We start from the raw sequence: 15907 nt of genomic DNA, 5'->3' as shown, positions 1-15907 counted from the left end.
CGGTGGTTTACAAATAATTCTGAAATGGCATCATTTTCCGAGATTTTTCCTCAATTTTAAGTAAATTAGACATTTTTTAATGCGTTTGTTGGAAAATGACAAATTCCTAAATTTACAGCCAGGCAAGAAAATGCTTTTTGAGATGCCTACATGTCAGGGCCCGCGGAACGGCGAGGATCGGGATCCTTGGCCCCCCCCCCCCCCCCCCCTCCCCCATACTTTTTTGAAAAAGTATATTAAAGAGAAATAAAAAGAAAGAGAGCAAGAAAGAAAAAATAGTTAACTGCTAGTGTCACATTATAATGAGGTATCAAAATATGCTCATCTGACCATGATTAAATGCCTAAAAACGAAGGGCTCTGCCCCCTGGATTCCACCTAGGGCCCTTAGGTGCTCTTCTGACGATAATTTTATGCCTAAAACCCCTGATTTCTGGGGGCTCTGCCCCCAGAACCCCACACCAAATAGTGTCCTGCAAGTGTCACAAATAATAAGGTATCGAAAAATGCTCATCTGACCGTAATTAAAGGCCTTAAACCCCTGAGCTTCCGGGGCTCTGCCCCCTCAGAAGCGGATCTAGAGGGGGGGTGGGGGGGGGGGGTTGCAACCCCCCCAAAAAAAATCCGGGGACCATTTTTTTAAATCTTATCTTTTTTTTAAAACTTGTAATTTTATTTTATTCTATTTCTATGTATTTATTTCATTTACTATTATTATTATTATATTATTATTATTATTATTATTATTATTATTTCTTTTTGGGGGGAGAGGGGGGGGGTTGGGCGAACAAATGTCACAGAGTCCCTTGCCCCCCCCCCCCCCATCAGCTTTTTTGAGGACACGGGCCACCGCCGAAGTGCAAGCTAGGCCAGCGTTGCCGATTCTCATCCCCCAAAATCCCCACATTAAAAAAAAAAAAAAAAAAAAAGGAAAAAAAAAAATAAAAAAAATAACGCACGCTGGAGAGAAACCCTTTCAAGTGCAAATATTGTGAGAAGATATTCAACTCATCTGGTAACTTAACCAAACACATGATAACTCTGGATATAACTGTGTATTTAACTGTTACTTGATTTAAAAAGACGTTATCATGCACTGCTTTTTATGGTCTCCATTGTGTTAATAGATGCCAGGAAAACATCACTTACGGGGTTCAAATAACACCCCAAAAAAATCGGCTCGCCGCTTCGCGGCTCGTGGACGATGCTCCGCATCGTCATTATTGGTCACCCCCCCCCCCTGAGCAAAAAGCTAGATCCGCCCCTGCCCCTGGACCCAACAAAGAGCCCTAAGGCGGGACCCTTGATACTCATCTGACCGTAATTGAGTGCCTAAAACCCTGGAGCTCGCGGGGGCTCCGCCCCTGAACCCCACGCCAATTAGTGACCTGCCAGTGTCACAATCTGACCGTAATTAAATGCCTAAAACCCCTGAACTTCCGGGGCTCTACCCCTGGACCCCGCCTAGGACCCTAAGGCTGACCCCTGATTGCTAATCTGACCGTCAATTATTGCCTTAAACCCCTGAGCTTCTGGGGGCGGACAAGGTATCAACATATATTCATCTGACCGCAGGTGCGTAGCCAGGGGGCAATGGGGGGGGGGGGTCCCCCAAAAAACGCCGGCCAAAAAAAAGAGAGGAGTGAAAAAGAAGAGGACGTAGGAAGAAAAGGGAGTAGACAAAGAACATTTTTGAAATTCAGACAAGGATTAAGAGTCTAGAACGGTACAAGGAATCGTTTTCTTTCTCTAAAATTTTAATAAAACGTCAAAACTTCCGCGCTTCGCGCAGGAGGGGGGGGGGGTGGAACTGAATTCAGACAAGGATTAAGAGTCGAGAATGGTAATGAGAATCGTCTTCTTTCTCTAATAAATTAATGAAACGTTGAAGCTTCAGCGCTTCGCGCGGGAGGGGGGGGGGGGGGGAATGACTTTAGACAAGGATTAAGTGTCGAGAACGGTAAAAAAAAAAACGTTTTCTTTCTCTAGTGATTTAATGAAACTTAAAAGCTTCCGCGATTCGAGCGGGAGGGGGAAACTGAATTTAGAAGAGGATTAAAAGTCATAACGGTACAACGAATCGTCTTTTTTTGCTAATGATTTAATGAAACGTAAAAGATTCCGCGCTTTGCGCGGGAGAGGGAAAAAAATTCAGACAAGGATTAAGAGTCTAGAACGGTAATAAGAATCGTCTTCTTTCTGTAATGAATTAATGAAACGTCAAAGCTTCCGCGCTTCGAGCGGGAGAGGGGAGGGGAAACTGAATTCCGACGAGGATATTTTTTGAAATCGGTACAACGAATCGTCTTCTTTCTCTTATAATTTAATGAAACGTTGAAGCTTCAGCGCTTCGCGCGGGAGGGGGGGGAATGAATTTAGACAAGGATTAAGTGTCGAGAACGGTACAATGAATCGTCTTCTTTCTCTAGTGATTTAATGAAACTTAAAAGCTTCCGCGCTTCGAGCGGGAGGGGGAAAACTGAATTTAGACGAGGATTAAAAGTCATAAACGGTAGGCTACAACGAATCGTCTTCCTTCGCTAATGATTTAATAAAACGTAAAAGATTCCGCGCTTCGCGCGAGAGGGAGAAACTCAATTCAGATGAATAGGGCTTAATAAGAGTCGAAAACGGTACGTCGAATCGTTTTTCTTTCTCTATATTGTGATGAACAACGTCATTTAGAAGAGTCGAGAACGGTACAACGAATTATCGTCTTCTTTCCTAATAATATAAGGAAACGTCAAAGCTTCCGCGCTTCGCGCTAACGTGGGAAACTGAATTCAGACAATCAGGGCTTATTAAGAGTCGAAAACGGTACAACGTATCGTCTTCTATCTCTAATAGTTTAATGAAGCGGGAGGGGGAAGCTTCAATCAGACAAGAATTAAGGGATCCCACTGGAAATAAGCTCTCGAGCTTTCGTGGGTTATCCTGTTCAAGCTGACTGAATTCAGACAAGGATTAAGAGTCGAGAACTGTACACCGAATCGTCTACTTTTTCTCATAATTTAATGAAACGTCAAAGCTTCCGCGCTTCGCGCGATAGGGGGAGAAACTGAATTCAGACAAGGATTAAGAGTCGAGAACAGACCCCGAATCGTCTGCTTTTCTCATAATTTAATGAAACGTCTAAGCTTCAGCGCTTCGCGCGATAGGGGGAGAAACTGAATTCAGACAAGGATTAAGAGTCGAGAACAGAACACCGAATCGTCTGCTTTTTCTCATAATTTAATGAAACGTCAAAGCTTCCGCGCTTCGCGCGAGAGGGGGGGGGGGGGGGGACTTCATTCAGACTCAAGGATTAACAGTCGATCGAGAACGGTACAATAAATCTTCTTCTTTTCCTAATAATTTAAGGAAACGTCTAAGCTTCCGCGCTTTGCGCGCTCTTTAAGTGATTCGCCTGTTCACTACCGCCTCTTCTTAAAATAAGATCCTAGCTCCGCGCCTGCATAAAAATATATAGCTATGATGCAATTAAGTTGACGAAATAATTCGTATATTTATGTCGTCGAAGAAAATGACCATTTGCGCATACGCAAATACTAATAGTCCATAGAAAAAGGAATTTAGCCTTCGGCCCTAGGTTTATAGGGTTAAATTTGTAGATATTGGACATTTAATTTTATCGGTAATTGGTGGCTAGTTTTGTCGGTAATCGTTGGCCTCTACACGCCCCCCCCCCCCCTCCTACTGAAAAAGGTCTAGCGACGCCCCTGCAAGTTATGAGTCGTACGCCGCTTCGGTTTGTCCAAAATAGATTCTTGTTGCGGGTCTTGTTGCAAGCGCAAGGAAAATCATCTTTATTCTTTAGAACGGCTCTCAAAATACTCACAATTTCCATGTTTACTGTCATGACTGTGTTTATAAAAGAATAATGAATACATAAAATGACAATTTCATCTAAGATGAGGGATTTTAGATCTAGAAATCATGAGGGGAAAAAAGTGTGGCGAGCTGTCCGAAAAGGCACCCACCTGCACCCTGGACAACTCGACCGTGGCGAGTTGTCCAGGGTATTGTGTCGAGTTGTCTAGGGCGAGCTGTCTTTGGGGCGAGTTGTCTGGAATTCGTAGATGTGTGTTTGTTTTTCCCTTCTCAAATTTTGAAGTAGCGGGTATACGGTAGACTATCATGTTTGGAGGTCAGCTCAGACAGGATTTCCTTGTTTGTGAACTTGGACAACAACATCGATCTATAGTTTGTTGTCGAGATATTCATGAACACTGACTGTTTGTTCGTTAATGCTCAGTTTCGGAGTAGATCTAGGGCAAGGCCTAGCCTCATCATCTGATCATCTGTAGATCTAATTTCATTTCAGCTGAAACTTGTGATATCAACCGGATGGACAGACGGGTACGTACAATACAGCACTAGACTCTAGCTCTAGATCCACAACATAAGCCTAGAAGGCTAGAGGGGTCAATGCTAACGCGTATCGACCTCTATAGCTCCACACAATAGCTGCATCCAACAGGCTAAACCTAACTTTGTTAGAAGCAGTGACCGGGAATTACAGGCCAACGCCTTCTTCCCGTATGATGATTACTAAATACTAGGCCTAGACCCTAGTACTAGATCTAGATCTAGGTCTACTAGATCTAGAGAGACTGAAGCTTTTGGTCTAGACCCTAGCCTAGAACGAATTTTCCGTCTCTTTCGTTTGTTAGCCTCTTATTGGGGTAGGGTCGGCTCTCTCTTTAGAGACGGAAACCGTCTATACACATTCCCTTGATAACGCCACGGCCATTTCAGGTCGTATTGTTATGCCCCCAAAATCCCCCAAAATGTCATTTTACCTCGTGTAGACCTAGACCCTAGACTATATCCAATTGTAAATTAGTCTAGGCCTAGGCTATAATATATCGGTTCCACTTAGACTCTACTAACTTGACTGAAATAATCCGTTTAATGGTCCCTTTTAAGGAAATTATGGGTCAAAATCGACATCCATGTTGAAAATCTTGCAAGCCGTGTTAAACTCTCGCTGCGCATGGAGTCGTCTAAATCAATCTCATCCCTTCTAGTCTACGCCGAAGGCAAAATGATTATGAAGGAAAAACTGCTCCATCTACACGTTCGTAATGGCGTTATCACAGTTTTTCCTTCATTATCATTTTGCCTTCGGCGTAGACTAGAAGGGATGAGATTGATTGATTCCCGGGAATCCAAATTTGGCATTGCCAGCGGGCGGTTTGGTAACCTGAAACCCGCAGAGCGCCGATGAAAAAAAAAGTCTGCGAAAATGCAGATGATCCTTGTTTATGAGAACGCATTTTTTCCGCGTTTATGAGGACGATCCTCATTCTCGGACCAGCACCCCTACTGTCTCTATCGTTGGTTGTTCCACTGAGACTACGTCTGGCTCCACTGCACTAGACCTCCGATTATAGAGACTGAATGATCGCCTATGATCGTACATGTATGATGAAGTACGTGGAAGATACAGTCTAGATCTACAGCTAGGCCTACAGGTGTACGATAAGACGATACTGCCCTGACGTTGATAAGTTTGATCCTTTTTTGTCATAATCGCAGGCACAAACACACAAACGAAAACACACAAATGTGATGCAATTTTGAATGAAATGTTAAAAGCAGGATTATACGATTTTTCACCAGCTTTAGCACAAATATTTAATATAATTCTGATTGATAATAATATTATAATTATTTATAAAGCGCACTTTCCTAATTGTTTACTCAAGGTACTGTAAAAAACAAAATACACAAATCTCTCTCCAGAATTTTAACGACATAGATCTAATATAACATATCATTTGTAACTCTGAGTAGACCTACTGGTAAATACAACCGTTTTAACATGTTTCTGCTTAGTGGAAAGTTTCCCCAAAAGTGGTCTGAAAGCTATATAATTCCATTGTTTAAAGGAGGTTTTAAAACCAACCAAGCCAACTATCGAGGAATATGTCTCCCGAGCTCAGTTGGAAAGTTATTTTGCCATATTTTAAACAGACATTTGGTCAAATACCTAATGGATAATGATATAAAATTATGTCCAGAACCAAATAGGTTTCAGGGAAGGACATAGACAGAAATAACTGTCTGATATGGGTCATTTCTTTAATAAAACTGACATTTGTTGACATTCCCCATATACAGACGCAGCGCCCTCACGTACACAGAGAACGCGTGGCGCGTGCGCCACGTCTTCTTATTCGTAAGGGTTGGCAGGTATGGCATTGTGTGCACATAGAATATAAATTAAAATATAAAATAATTACAGCTTTAAATACATGACTTGGTCTATCCCGATCAAAATTCAAACAACTAGGATCATTCTCATTTTGTTTTCTTTGTAACATTTCACAAATTCCACCATTGACTACTGACTACTATAACATTGATGATTTCGATTATTTAGTGCAAGGGTAAATATGACAATGACCCAGAATATAATATAGGAATAAACATTAATCAGATTACTTGTAATACTTGTAAACTTTAAAAAAAAATTATTAAAAAAGAAAAAAAAAAAAAAAAAAAGATTTTTACCTTTTTTTTTTTTTTTAAATTTTTTTTTGTTTGTTTTTTGGGGGGGTCAAATTTTCCCTCGGGTCGCCACGCCTTTTTAATTTCTTGGCGAGAGGCCTGTACAGACGGTACTACAGAGGTCTCGCACTGAGGGGGTAATCTGGCCAACTATTCATACCACTTTGTGACAGAAACTTTCTCCCCCGATTTTCACTATTTAATCTAATTTTCTGATTTATAAATCAGATATAAAATAGGTATATATCTATGTATTGTTCTCCTATTTACACTAAATATTTTTATATGACCCATTATACAAATGCGAAATTTACGGACTTACTTATATGAGTTATCCAATTTTTTTTCTCCGAACCGTGAAACATATGTTCATCCATTCAAACTAGTAATCTATGACCTGACCCGGCCGATATATTTCCGGGTCAACCTACCAAAGCATAGCAAATGGCCAACCAGAGCACTCGTTTTGTATTGGGTTTATGAATATTCATATATCACTGGGTTGACTCGTACGTAGCTATTGGACATTCGAAAATAAAAAATGAATATTCATCAACTAAAACCAAGATGGATGACAATAAATCATGTCGACTACGAGACTTTCTCGGATTAATCATTAATTTAGGATCTAAATGAGCAAGCTATCGTAAGTCAAAGCCATGTTTGTTTGTTATTTTTTATATTTTAATAATCCTATTGTAATATTGCAGCAAAAGTGCATTTATGAGGATGTAAAGAGTGAAAATCTTGTTACATATCTCATTCATCACGGTCCGGCCGAACCGAACCAAACCATTTGTTCCACTCAGTCCCCATAGGCATAGGCCGTACTTAAGTCTTATGTATAGAGGCGGTCAGAGGAGCCAGATGCAATCTCAGCAGAACAACTGTCGATATCAGAGACTGAAGCTTTCGGTCTAGGAAGGACAAAGAACATCAGACCATATATTTACACTTAAATACATGAAAACAAACAAGGCTGGTGACAAGAGTCATGTATATTTGTGCTTTGTCGATCTGTGGAAAGCCTTCCATAGTGTTTGGAGGAAAGATCTGTTTTATAAATGTTGACATGTGGAATCGGAGGCCAGTTTTTACAAATTATTTCTAACATGTATAAAAACTTAAAACTGAGTGTATGTAAAGCTGAATGAAGTGATTACCCAGTATTTTGAAGCCAATTGTGCCTTGTGGTATAAAACAAGACTGTACAGTCCCACCCAGTTTAATCTATATATAAATGACCTGCCCAATGAGTTGGGAACTAAATCCTGTGGAACTGAATGGAAAATTCCAATGGTTGAGAAATGTTTTAGGTGGTAATAAAAAAGCTGCCATCTGACAATACTAGCCGAAGTTGGATCGTACCCTTTAAAGGTAAAGACCAGTTTTGGAAACACCCCCCTCTCAAAAAATAAAATGGAAGCTCTTATTAATACCAATCATGTGAAAGAATATGTTTTGACTAATACGTGATCATACAAATTTTGCCGAGAAACCACCTACTAATTGATATATTTGGTAAATTATTATATTTATTTGGACCTGATAGATATAACGCATGTGTCGCGCAGGTGTGCGTACAGGTAGTCCCATATACATCTTTCTGTGTACAGGGCTTGTAACTTTACCAAGACTGAGCCAAATTTCTTATCATTTTGATGATTCCAGAACCTTGCAGTACACACCAATACTTACATGTACATGTATATGCTAGATGATCAACCTTTACTGATCCGATTCCACAGTGCTTCTTTCACAATGCAATCGCATGACCATAATTGGTCTTTATCTTTGACTTTTAATTATACAAATTTGTCGAAACTTGGGGAAAGTATTATGCACGAATGAGAAATTACTGATTCATTATTATACCACTCTTTCCAAGAAAACAAAAAGTTGATTGAAAATAATTGTGATTTTTTTTTTTCTTCTTTTTTTCTTCCCCTCCTACAGGTTTCTTTATTTTCATAACAAATTCCATCATATACAGTATATCCATATATCATATACAAATATATTATATACAAATAATTAAAGAAATAATTTCCATACATAATGGCTTGTCACAGATAATAATCATCACGGCCGAAAACTTTTGTGGCAGATAAAAAAAACATTTATAACAAAATTAGTACTTTAAATATATAATTAAAAAATACCAAACATAAAATACATGATCATGTTTATGTTAGCACATTTCCAACACTCTCAAAATATTTTCTAAAGTGAAACTATTTCTTTTTCAATTTATAATTCTCTCTGAGATTTGTTTGGTATATATATTTTCCATTTCATAATAACGTTTTACAGCTGATAAAATTATATCAAATGATGGTAGTTGATTTCGTAATTTAGCTGAAAATATTTCTTGTCTTACAACCATCAGAACACAGTTGAGTGCATTATTATTGCTACCGCAAAATCTAAACAATTGATTTTGATTTGTAATTTGATCCTTTCCCCCGTATAACGAAATATTAGAATTATGGTTAGGAAATAAGCACCAGCTTCTCAGGGGATTTACATGTAAGTTATTTGTGGATGAAAATGATGATTGTTTAGAATTGGATGACATTATCGATAGTGATAGAGTAGTTGGAGAAGAAATAGAAACCAAAATGGAAGACTTTTACCACTACCAGCTCTTGATGGATTTATGTAGTGATTGTGTAAATGGCAATGAACAAAATAAATCGAGAACATATCTATTTAAGCAGAGTTTACAAACAGAGAAATATTTATTAACTGTTAAAAACCGTAGACTACGAACAAATATCTGTCGATTTAGAATTAGTTCACATAACCTACCGATGATTCTAGGCAAAAAAATGGTGATAAACACAAAGCCTTTCCAAACGTCTTTAGAAATGGGCATATTGTAATGCTGAAAAAAAGTGCATTTTTAATGTGACATACAGCCAGAATCACGTTATTGAGAGATGATAAACGAAAAACTGTTATGAACCCCACATACAAATTGGACCTTCCCAGGCTAATTTCTGGTTCCAAGAAATAGCGCGCGCCATGTACTGTGTCATGTTGTACAAGCATGTGTGTGTGTACTCGCTCTAGTTGACCTCCGAGAAACTGTTTGCTTCCCGAGTCAAGTGGCGCAAAGCAGCTGCGCAGAGACAAGGCCTTTATTTTGAATCTTGAAGAGACGATAAACGTGACATCCCGCATATCACGTTCGTATAATGGGGTTCAATATGTACATATAGAAACGCTGATTATGAGAGGCAAGGCATGATAAACACACCCTATACCTTCACATTTAAGAACTTGTAATGACTGTAATTTGGGAAGGGTTGGGGATGAATTACCAATTGCCAAAGGGCACTGATTCCAACACTTAAATTATTATTGCACATATTTTTTATATGTTGCCCTGCATTTTTGTCATTGAAACATGTTTGGTGGTGACAGGCATTGTGACAAACAAAACAAAACAAAACAACAACAAACAAATTTTGCTAAAGGGTGAAGAAAAAAAGAAGACCTTTTTATACTTTTATAGTGCTTCATAGCAATGTAAAATAAGTGGTTGTGAATTGATTAAGTGATATTATGATTCAGTTTTAAATTGGTATTATACTTTTCCTCTTTATAAAGGCTGTTGACAAGATGACATCTGGAATAGTTGGTGGTCTTCAACTGAGTGATATAATGGCTGCCTTTGATATACAAGATGCTGGAGACTTGCCCTGTCAGAGCCTTCCACCAGTCCCTTCAGCACCAGAGAGTTTAGTTCCAGCCCCATCCCTTCCAGTCTTGGAAACTGCAACCCCCAACATGGATGTCAATGCCTCCACTCTCCTTGCGTCTATTGCATCTATGGTATCGCCTGCATCATCCATTGACCAACCTACCGGTAGACTAGGCACATATGTCAAGCAGCGTCCCCATGTTACAGGTCAACAATCTGATAGACAGTCACTAGAGATCAAGCTGAATACTACTTTCAGAGGCCCATCATCATCCCAATCCCTTGGGCTACCTGCCACAGATTTCAAGCAAGCTACCCATTTTTGTGATCCAGTGTCATCTATGGCAAATGGCATGAAGACATCAATGGAGTTCCGTCATCAGCATGAAGCAGCCATAGAGTTTGATCAGCTTCAGGAACACTCTCAACCAGTGCTTGTCTACTCAAAAGAAGGTATCTTCATTAGGAGATCAATGTAATTTTGCTGTTGAGAGCCATATAGGTAGTCATTTACTCTATGCTAAAGAATTGCTTTTAGCATCTTAGCAGGCTTTCTGCCCTATGTGATTTACTTTTCCTTCAATTAAGGAATTTGTTTTTGCTCAGAGCTTTGTTTGATGTAAAATGATTAATAGTGCTATGTCTTTCAATAGTAATTAGTTTGGGGTTGATACATTTTTAGTTGATCATATTATCCTTAAGCTATTAAAGTCTCTTGAATCTATTTAGCAATGTTTTCTGTTTCAACTTCAATTGATTAGTAATTTGAATACAAATGACCATATATTATTCTTGGCTAGTTGATTTTTATGCCTCCGCTACAAAGTAGCCGGAGGCATTATGTTTTCGGGTTGTCCGTCCGTGATCGCGTTATCTCAAGAACCGATTGATGGATTCCCGCCAAACTTTGGTCATGTATGTATCTTGCAGAGCCAATGAACTGATTAGATTTTGGGGTCGCGAGATCCAAGGTCAAAGGTCACAGGGCTCATTATTTATGCAAAAATAGCTCATTTCTGTTTTGGTTTATAAAATTGCTCCATGGCGGAGGCATCATTTTCGACTGTGCGCGGTCGAAGGTCCATCTAGTTAGATTTTTTTTTGGTGGTATCTGTTGCAATATATATGTTTTTTTTTTCCTTCTTACCGTATGTTCTATTTCTTAGACTGGCCCTCTCCAGACACAAATTTGCAGACTAACATTTACTCAGGTATGTTCCATCCACTAAATTGGTCTTTTTCATGATCAATCATTACCATAAAGCAAAGAAAAAAGTTTACATGTATAAAAATAGAATAATATTGTAGCCATTGTTCTCCATACTGTTTAAAACAATATCTTCATCATGTTTGATGTTAGATTGAATGTTAGATTGAATTATGATATCACAGAATTACCCAGTGGATGTTTTTAAACTTAAACATTTAGTATTGATTGGCATTGATATACAATAAAGTGTTAAAGCCCCAAATCGAAGATAAATATTCATAAAAGAATATATAATTTGGGTTTTCTGTTGTATGCAGAAAACCTCAATCTCGTATTCTTTCATCAATATTTGACTTCAAACACATTTGTTTTGAAAATCCTTGCAGAAATGTGTCTTAAATGACATCCCCTTTCACATTATGATACAATTGAAGTGAAATTTTGCCATCAAATTGTTGGGGCTCCCAACACTATAGAGGGGCTTTAACTCATCTTCTTTTACAAGCTTTTATAATTCCTTTTTGATTTCTTCAACCAATCCAGATACAGCTAATATAGCATTTCAAAATCCTGAAACCCCTGAGATGGCCCCATCAAGTTCTAAGGGAAACTCACATGCCTCAACCATAGGTGAATATTATTGTTGATGACTGTACTGATGTTATAATCCTTGTGTTGACTATTCATACAGAAGGTGAAATACATGTACATGTACACTGTATATGAACTGTTGCAGAAATTTAAAATCCCCTACTGCAGAAAATAAGATGTTCACAGAAAACATGTTCATCAAATTCTGTGAAGTATTGTCGCATAAAAATGAATACTGGTTGAATCTAGTTGAAATTTGTTTCAAATAGCGATATAAAATTGCATATATCATCAATATAGAATTGTATTATTTCTTTTTTTTTTTAAATGATACTTTGGATAATGACTTTTTTATGTTTTGAACTTTTTATTTCCTTTCAGGTATCACACATCGGATTCGGGCAAGAAAAACAAGGTCAGAAGGTTTAAGAGCATTTCCTCAAAAATCTCAAAGGCAGGTTAGAGAAAGAAATAATCAACAGACATTGAAACCAAGTATTCCATACAGGGGGAAAAAGCAAAATGAACCTACCCTCAAAAGTGATTCATTTAAACCATTCCATTCTGTAATGACACTTGAACACAGAAGCTTGATATCAAAAGGCTTGTCAGATTCAGATATGATAGAACTGTTCGTAGAACTGCAAGAGTTGCTTAGAGCTAAGCATCGTGATTCCAAGAGACTTCGGAGGGCACGCTTAAACCATGAGCAGTTGGAGGAAGAGAGACGTAGGAATCGTGAGAGAAAACGTAGATCAAGGCAGGATCCTTTCATTGAGTTTCGTCACATCATGACTGAAGAGCAGAGAAAGCTACTGTTACAGCCTGACCTTGATCCTACTATGAGAGATACTATCATGACAGAGTTCATTGCTATTAGAAAGTGGATTAATAGGGAACAAAAGAGGAAAAGGAGATCTCAAATGACAGAAGAGCGGAAGGCAGAGGAAAGGAGGAAAAGCAGAGAGTACAAGAGAAGAGCTCGAAGCAACCCCTTGCGGGCATTCAGGTCAGTGATTACAGAGAGACACAATGAGCTGTTGCATAAAGATTTAAATCGTGAACAGAGAGAGAACTTGGTGGAGGAGCTAATTGAGCTAAGGAAAGCAAAGCAAAGAGATGAAATGAGGAAGAGGAGAGCTAGTTTTTCATCAGAGCAGAGGGACAGAGAGAGAAGCTACAGCAGGGAGTATCAGCGAAAGCGACATCAGAGGACTCAAATTTTGTATGAATGGGACTCTAGTTCAGTAGGTATTACTAATACTGATGTGAATGAAAGAATACAACTAATGCCACAACCAGAACTCCTGATCAAGGATAGTACAGCTCGTGTGAATGAAGAAGCCAATCCAGTACAGGATCCTGGACTATCAGTGGTGGATGATGCCCAAGTGGATGAACAGGCTAATCCAATGCCAGATCCTGGACTTACTGCCAGGTCCGTGGAGGGATCTATTAGCTGTGAGACTGTGAATATGCCAACTGAATCTAGTGATCTGCTGGGAGAAGAGTCTACTTACAGTAAGCTGGAGCAAGAGAAGCTTAAAAATAAAATCAGGCAGCGTAGAAGGAGGGCAAGGCAGACAGAGAGGAAAGAGAGGAAGAAAAAAGAAAAAACCGTGAGCGAAGTAGAATGAGAAGGAAGAGGCTTGCCGAAATAGAGAAGGTTGTTGCCAGAGGGAGGTCACAAACTAAGGACTCGCTTTCTAACCCTGCAAGTGACACTGGCCTTCAGGAAAGCATGGGATATGATCATTGGAAAGCTGTAAATATTAAGACTGAAACAGATTTTCATCAAAGACAGGTCACTGAAACCCCAAACAATTCATGTCCCTCTGCTGATCAAACTCCGGATGCAAGTCCTCAGTCAGAATTACTCACAGACCAACCAGTCCCTTGGTTCACTAAACAATTCATGGATCAGTTACGGAAGCGAAACAGAGAATGCACTCAGAGAGCCAGATCCAATATGACAGAAGAACAAAGGGAGCAGGAGAGGGAACGTAACCGAGAACGTCAGCGATTGCGCCGCCTCTTGCAGACCCCAGAGGAGAGAACAGTGTACATCGAGAAACAGAGAAATATACGTCGACTTCAGAGGCAAGACTCTGTGTACAGAGAGAATGAGCGAGAGAGACAGAGGTTGAGGAAGAAGGAACTGCGAGAATCACCTTCATACAGAATTCATGAAAACACTCTCTATCACTTACGTAAAGCAAGGAAGATTAATTCTCCTAAAATGTACATGCCACTTGAAGACAATGAGCTCCAGGAGGTTATGGGTGATAATGTTAGTCAGGAGCAGGAATGTAGCAGTAAAAATTCAGATGATATGATTCACTCATGTGAATATGATGAACTAGAGAAAGAACTGAACAAGAGTGATAGCAAATATGAAGGAGAGGAATCATTGGAGGAGTTTTCTGTAAATGATGATGAGGATGAGGATGAGGAAGAGGATGAAAGTGACAGTGATTTTGAAATCATGTATCAAAGATCCGTTAAAGTTACAAAACCGGACACAAGAGAAGGATTAGAGAAAGAAGCCAGAAAAGATAAAGAAGATTTGAGAGTAAAGATATCCACAAGTATTTTTGGCTTGCATAAGATCGTACCATTGAACCATTAAAATTGTATGATTTATGCCTAGATGTGTATTATGCACTTAAATGAAATACGTGTACATGTATTGCTTAACAATTTTATTTTTTACTACATCTCATACATACTGTAATATTTATCAAATTAAAACACATGACAATAACATTTAATAAAGAAATATTGTACATCTCACATTGGATATTTAAAAAATATAATATCAGATTATTTCATCTTCACAGAAACTCAGATAACAAAGTGCCCTTGTATTTGTAGTTGTTATATTGTTTTTTAAACCCAAGAGAATATCATTTGCAGATGAGTGTTTTCCATGTCTTAGTATAGCTATAGAAATACACAAAGGTGTGTGCCAATGAAAGTAGGATATTGTTTCCTTCAATATAGATGAATCACAGTACCGGTATAACACCTCTCTTTGTGTATCTTTAGAAGTACATGATACGAAGATGATCAGTTATAATGCCAGTTTGTAGTTACAGTCTGTGCATGTGTGGAGAAAGGTAATTTTCATTAAATTGTGAAATCCACCTAATACTGGAAATACTCATGAAATCAATGTTTGTCATTATTATTCATAAACAGATGTACAGGTAGAAGTATTTCAAGGTAATACAAAAGCACCTCGGTCACTGTGGAAGTGATTGATCTGAATTAGACTTTTCCATGTTTTACAGATTGATGTTAAATTGGGGTCATTTGGGACAAATACCCACTCCAAACTGGCCTGATATTACGGTAATGCAATGTAGAAAATGTGCTTAATACCTAATGAGGTGATGCTGCACTATATTTATCACAAAGATCAAAACATTTGATTTCAGTAAATGTCACAGGCTAAAATTGGGAAATTCACAATAGGCCTACTAATCCATGCCATGCAAAAGTATTGTGAAAATGCTTTGAATTATGTTCCAGCACATTGAATCATGTAGCAAAGCAGCAGAGTGTCAGAAGAATATATGCATAGGTGTAAGGCCAAGTAAATTAATTTGAAATTGCTAATGGGTTAAAAGTGTACGGTATCTCAATGTTTCTACACTTACTTTACTTTACAGATTGTTCTTGGTCATATTTGCTAGGTGATGGAATGATTTACTTGTATGTGGAATCTAAAGGCGGCGCTCCCGAGGGGAGGGGGTGGGGGCTAGAGGGGCACAATGCCCCCGCCCCCACACACACTTTTTTGAGTACCCTAAAAGTGCCCCTGTTTACTTCAGATAAGTGCCCCTTTCCCCTTCTCATAACTTTGCCCCTTTTATCCTC

At 38.8% G+C, this 15907-nt stretch overlaps 2 protein-coding genes across 3 annotated transcripts; both read left to right on the top strand.

Annotated features, from left to right (window-relative positions):
- Positions 1–4083: 4083 nt before the first annotated feature.
- On the top strand, positions 4084–15185 carry LOC100890167 (trichohyalin). Of its 2 annotated transcripts, XM_003730262.3 has the most exons (5): positions 4085–4358; positions 10131–10677; positions 11391–11435; positions 11978–12064; positions 12407–15185. In XM_003730262.3, exons 1-5 carry the CDS (start codon positions 4347–4349, stop codon positions 13660–13662), a joined length of 1947 nt encoding a protein of 648 aa, XP_003730310.2. In that variant the 5' UTR covers positions 4085–4346; the 3' UTR covers positions 13663–15185. The 2 variants fall into 2 exon arrangements, with proteins under 2 accessions (XP_011668402.2, XP_003730310.2); XM_011670100.2 differs by lacking the exon at positions 11978–12064 and having other exon boundaries at positions 4084–4358.
- Positions 13995–14654, top strand: LOC115920516 (eukaryotic translation initiation factor 5B-like). The gene has a single exon (XM_030976349.1). The coding sequence runs from the start codon at positions 13995–13997 to the stop codon at positions 14652–14654; it is 660 nt and encodes a 219-aa protein (XP_030832209.1).
- Positions 15186–15907: the final 722 nt, after the last annotated feature.

The sequence above is a fragment of the Strongylocentrotus purpuratus genome, unplaced genomic scaffold, assembly GCF_000002235.5.
Source record: "Strongylocentrotus purpuratus isolate Spur 01 unplaced genomic scaffold, Spur_5.0 spur5_scaffold_9, whole genome shotgun sequence".
NCBI lineage: Eukaryota > Metazoa > Echinodermata > Echinoidea > Camarodonta > Strongylocentrotidae > Strongylocentrotus > Strongylocentrotus purpuratus.
The sequence above is the reverse complement of the archived record's forward strand: the minus strand, read 5'-3'. Positions and strand labels throughout refer to the sequence as shown.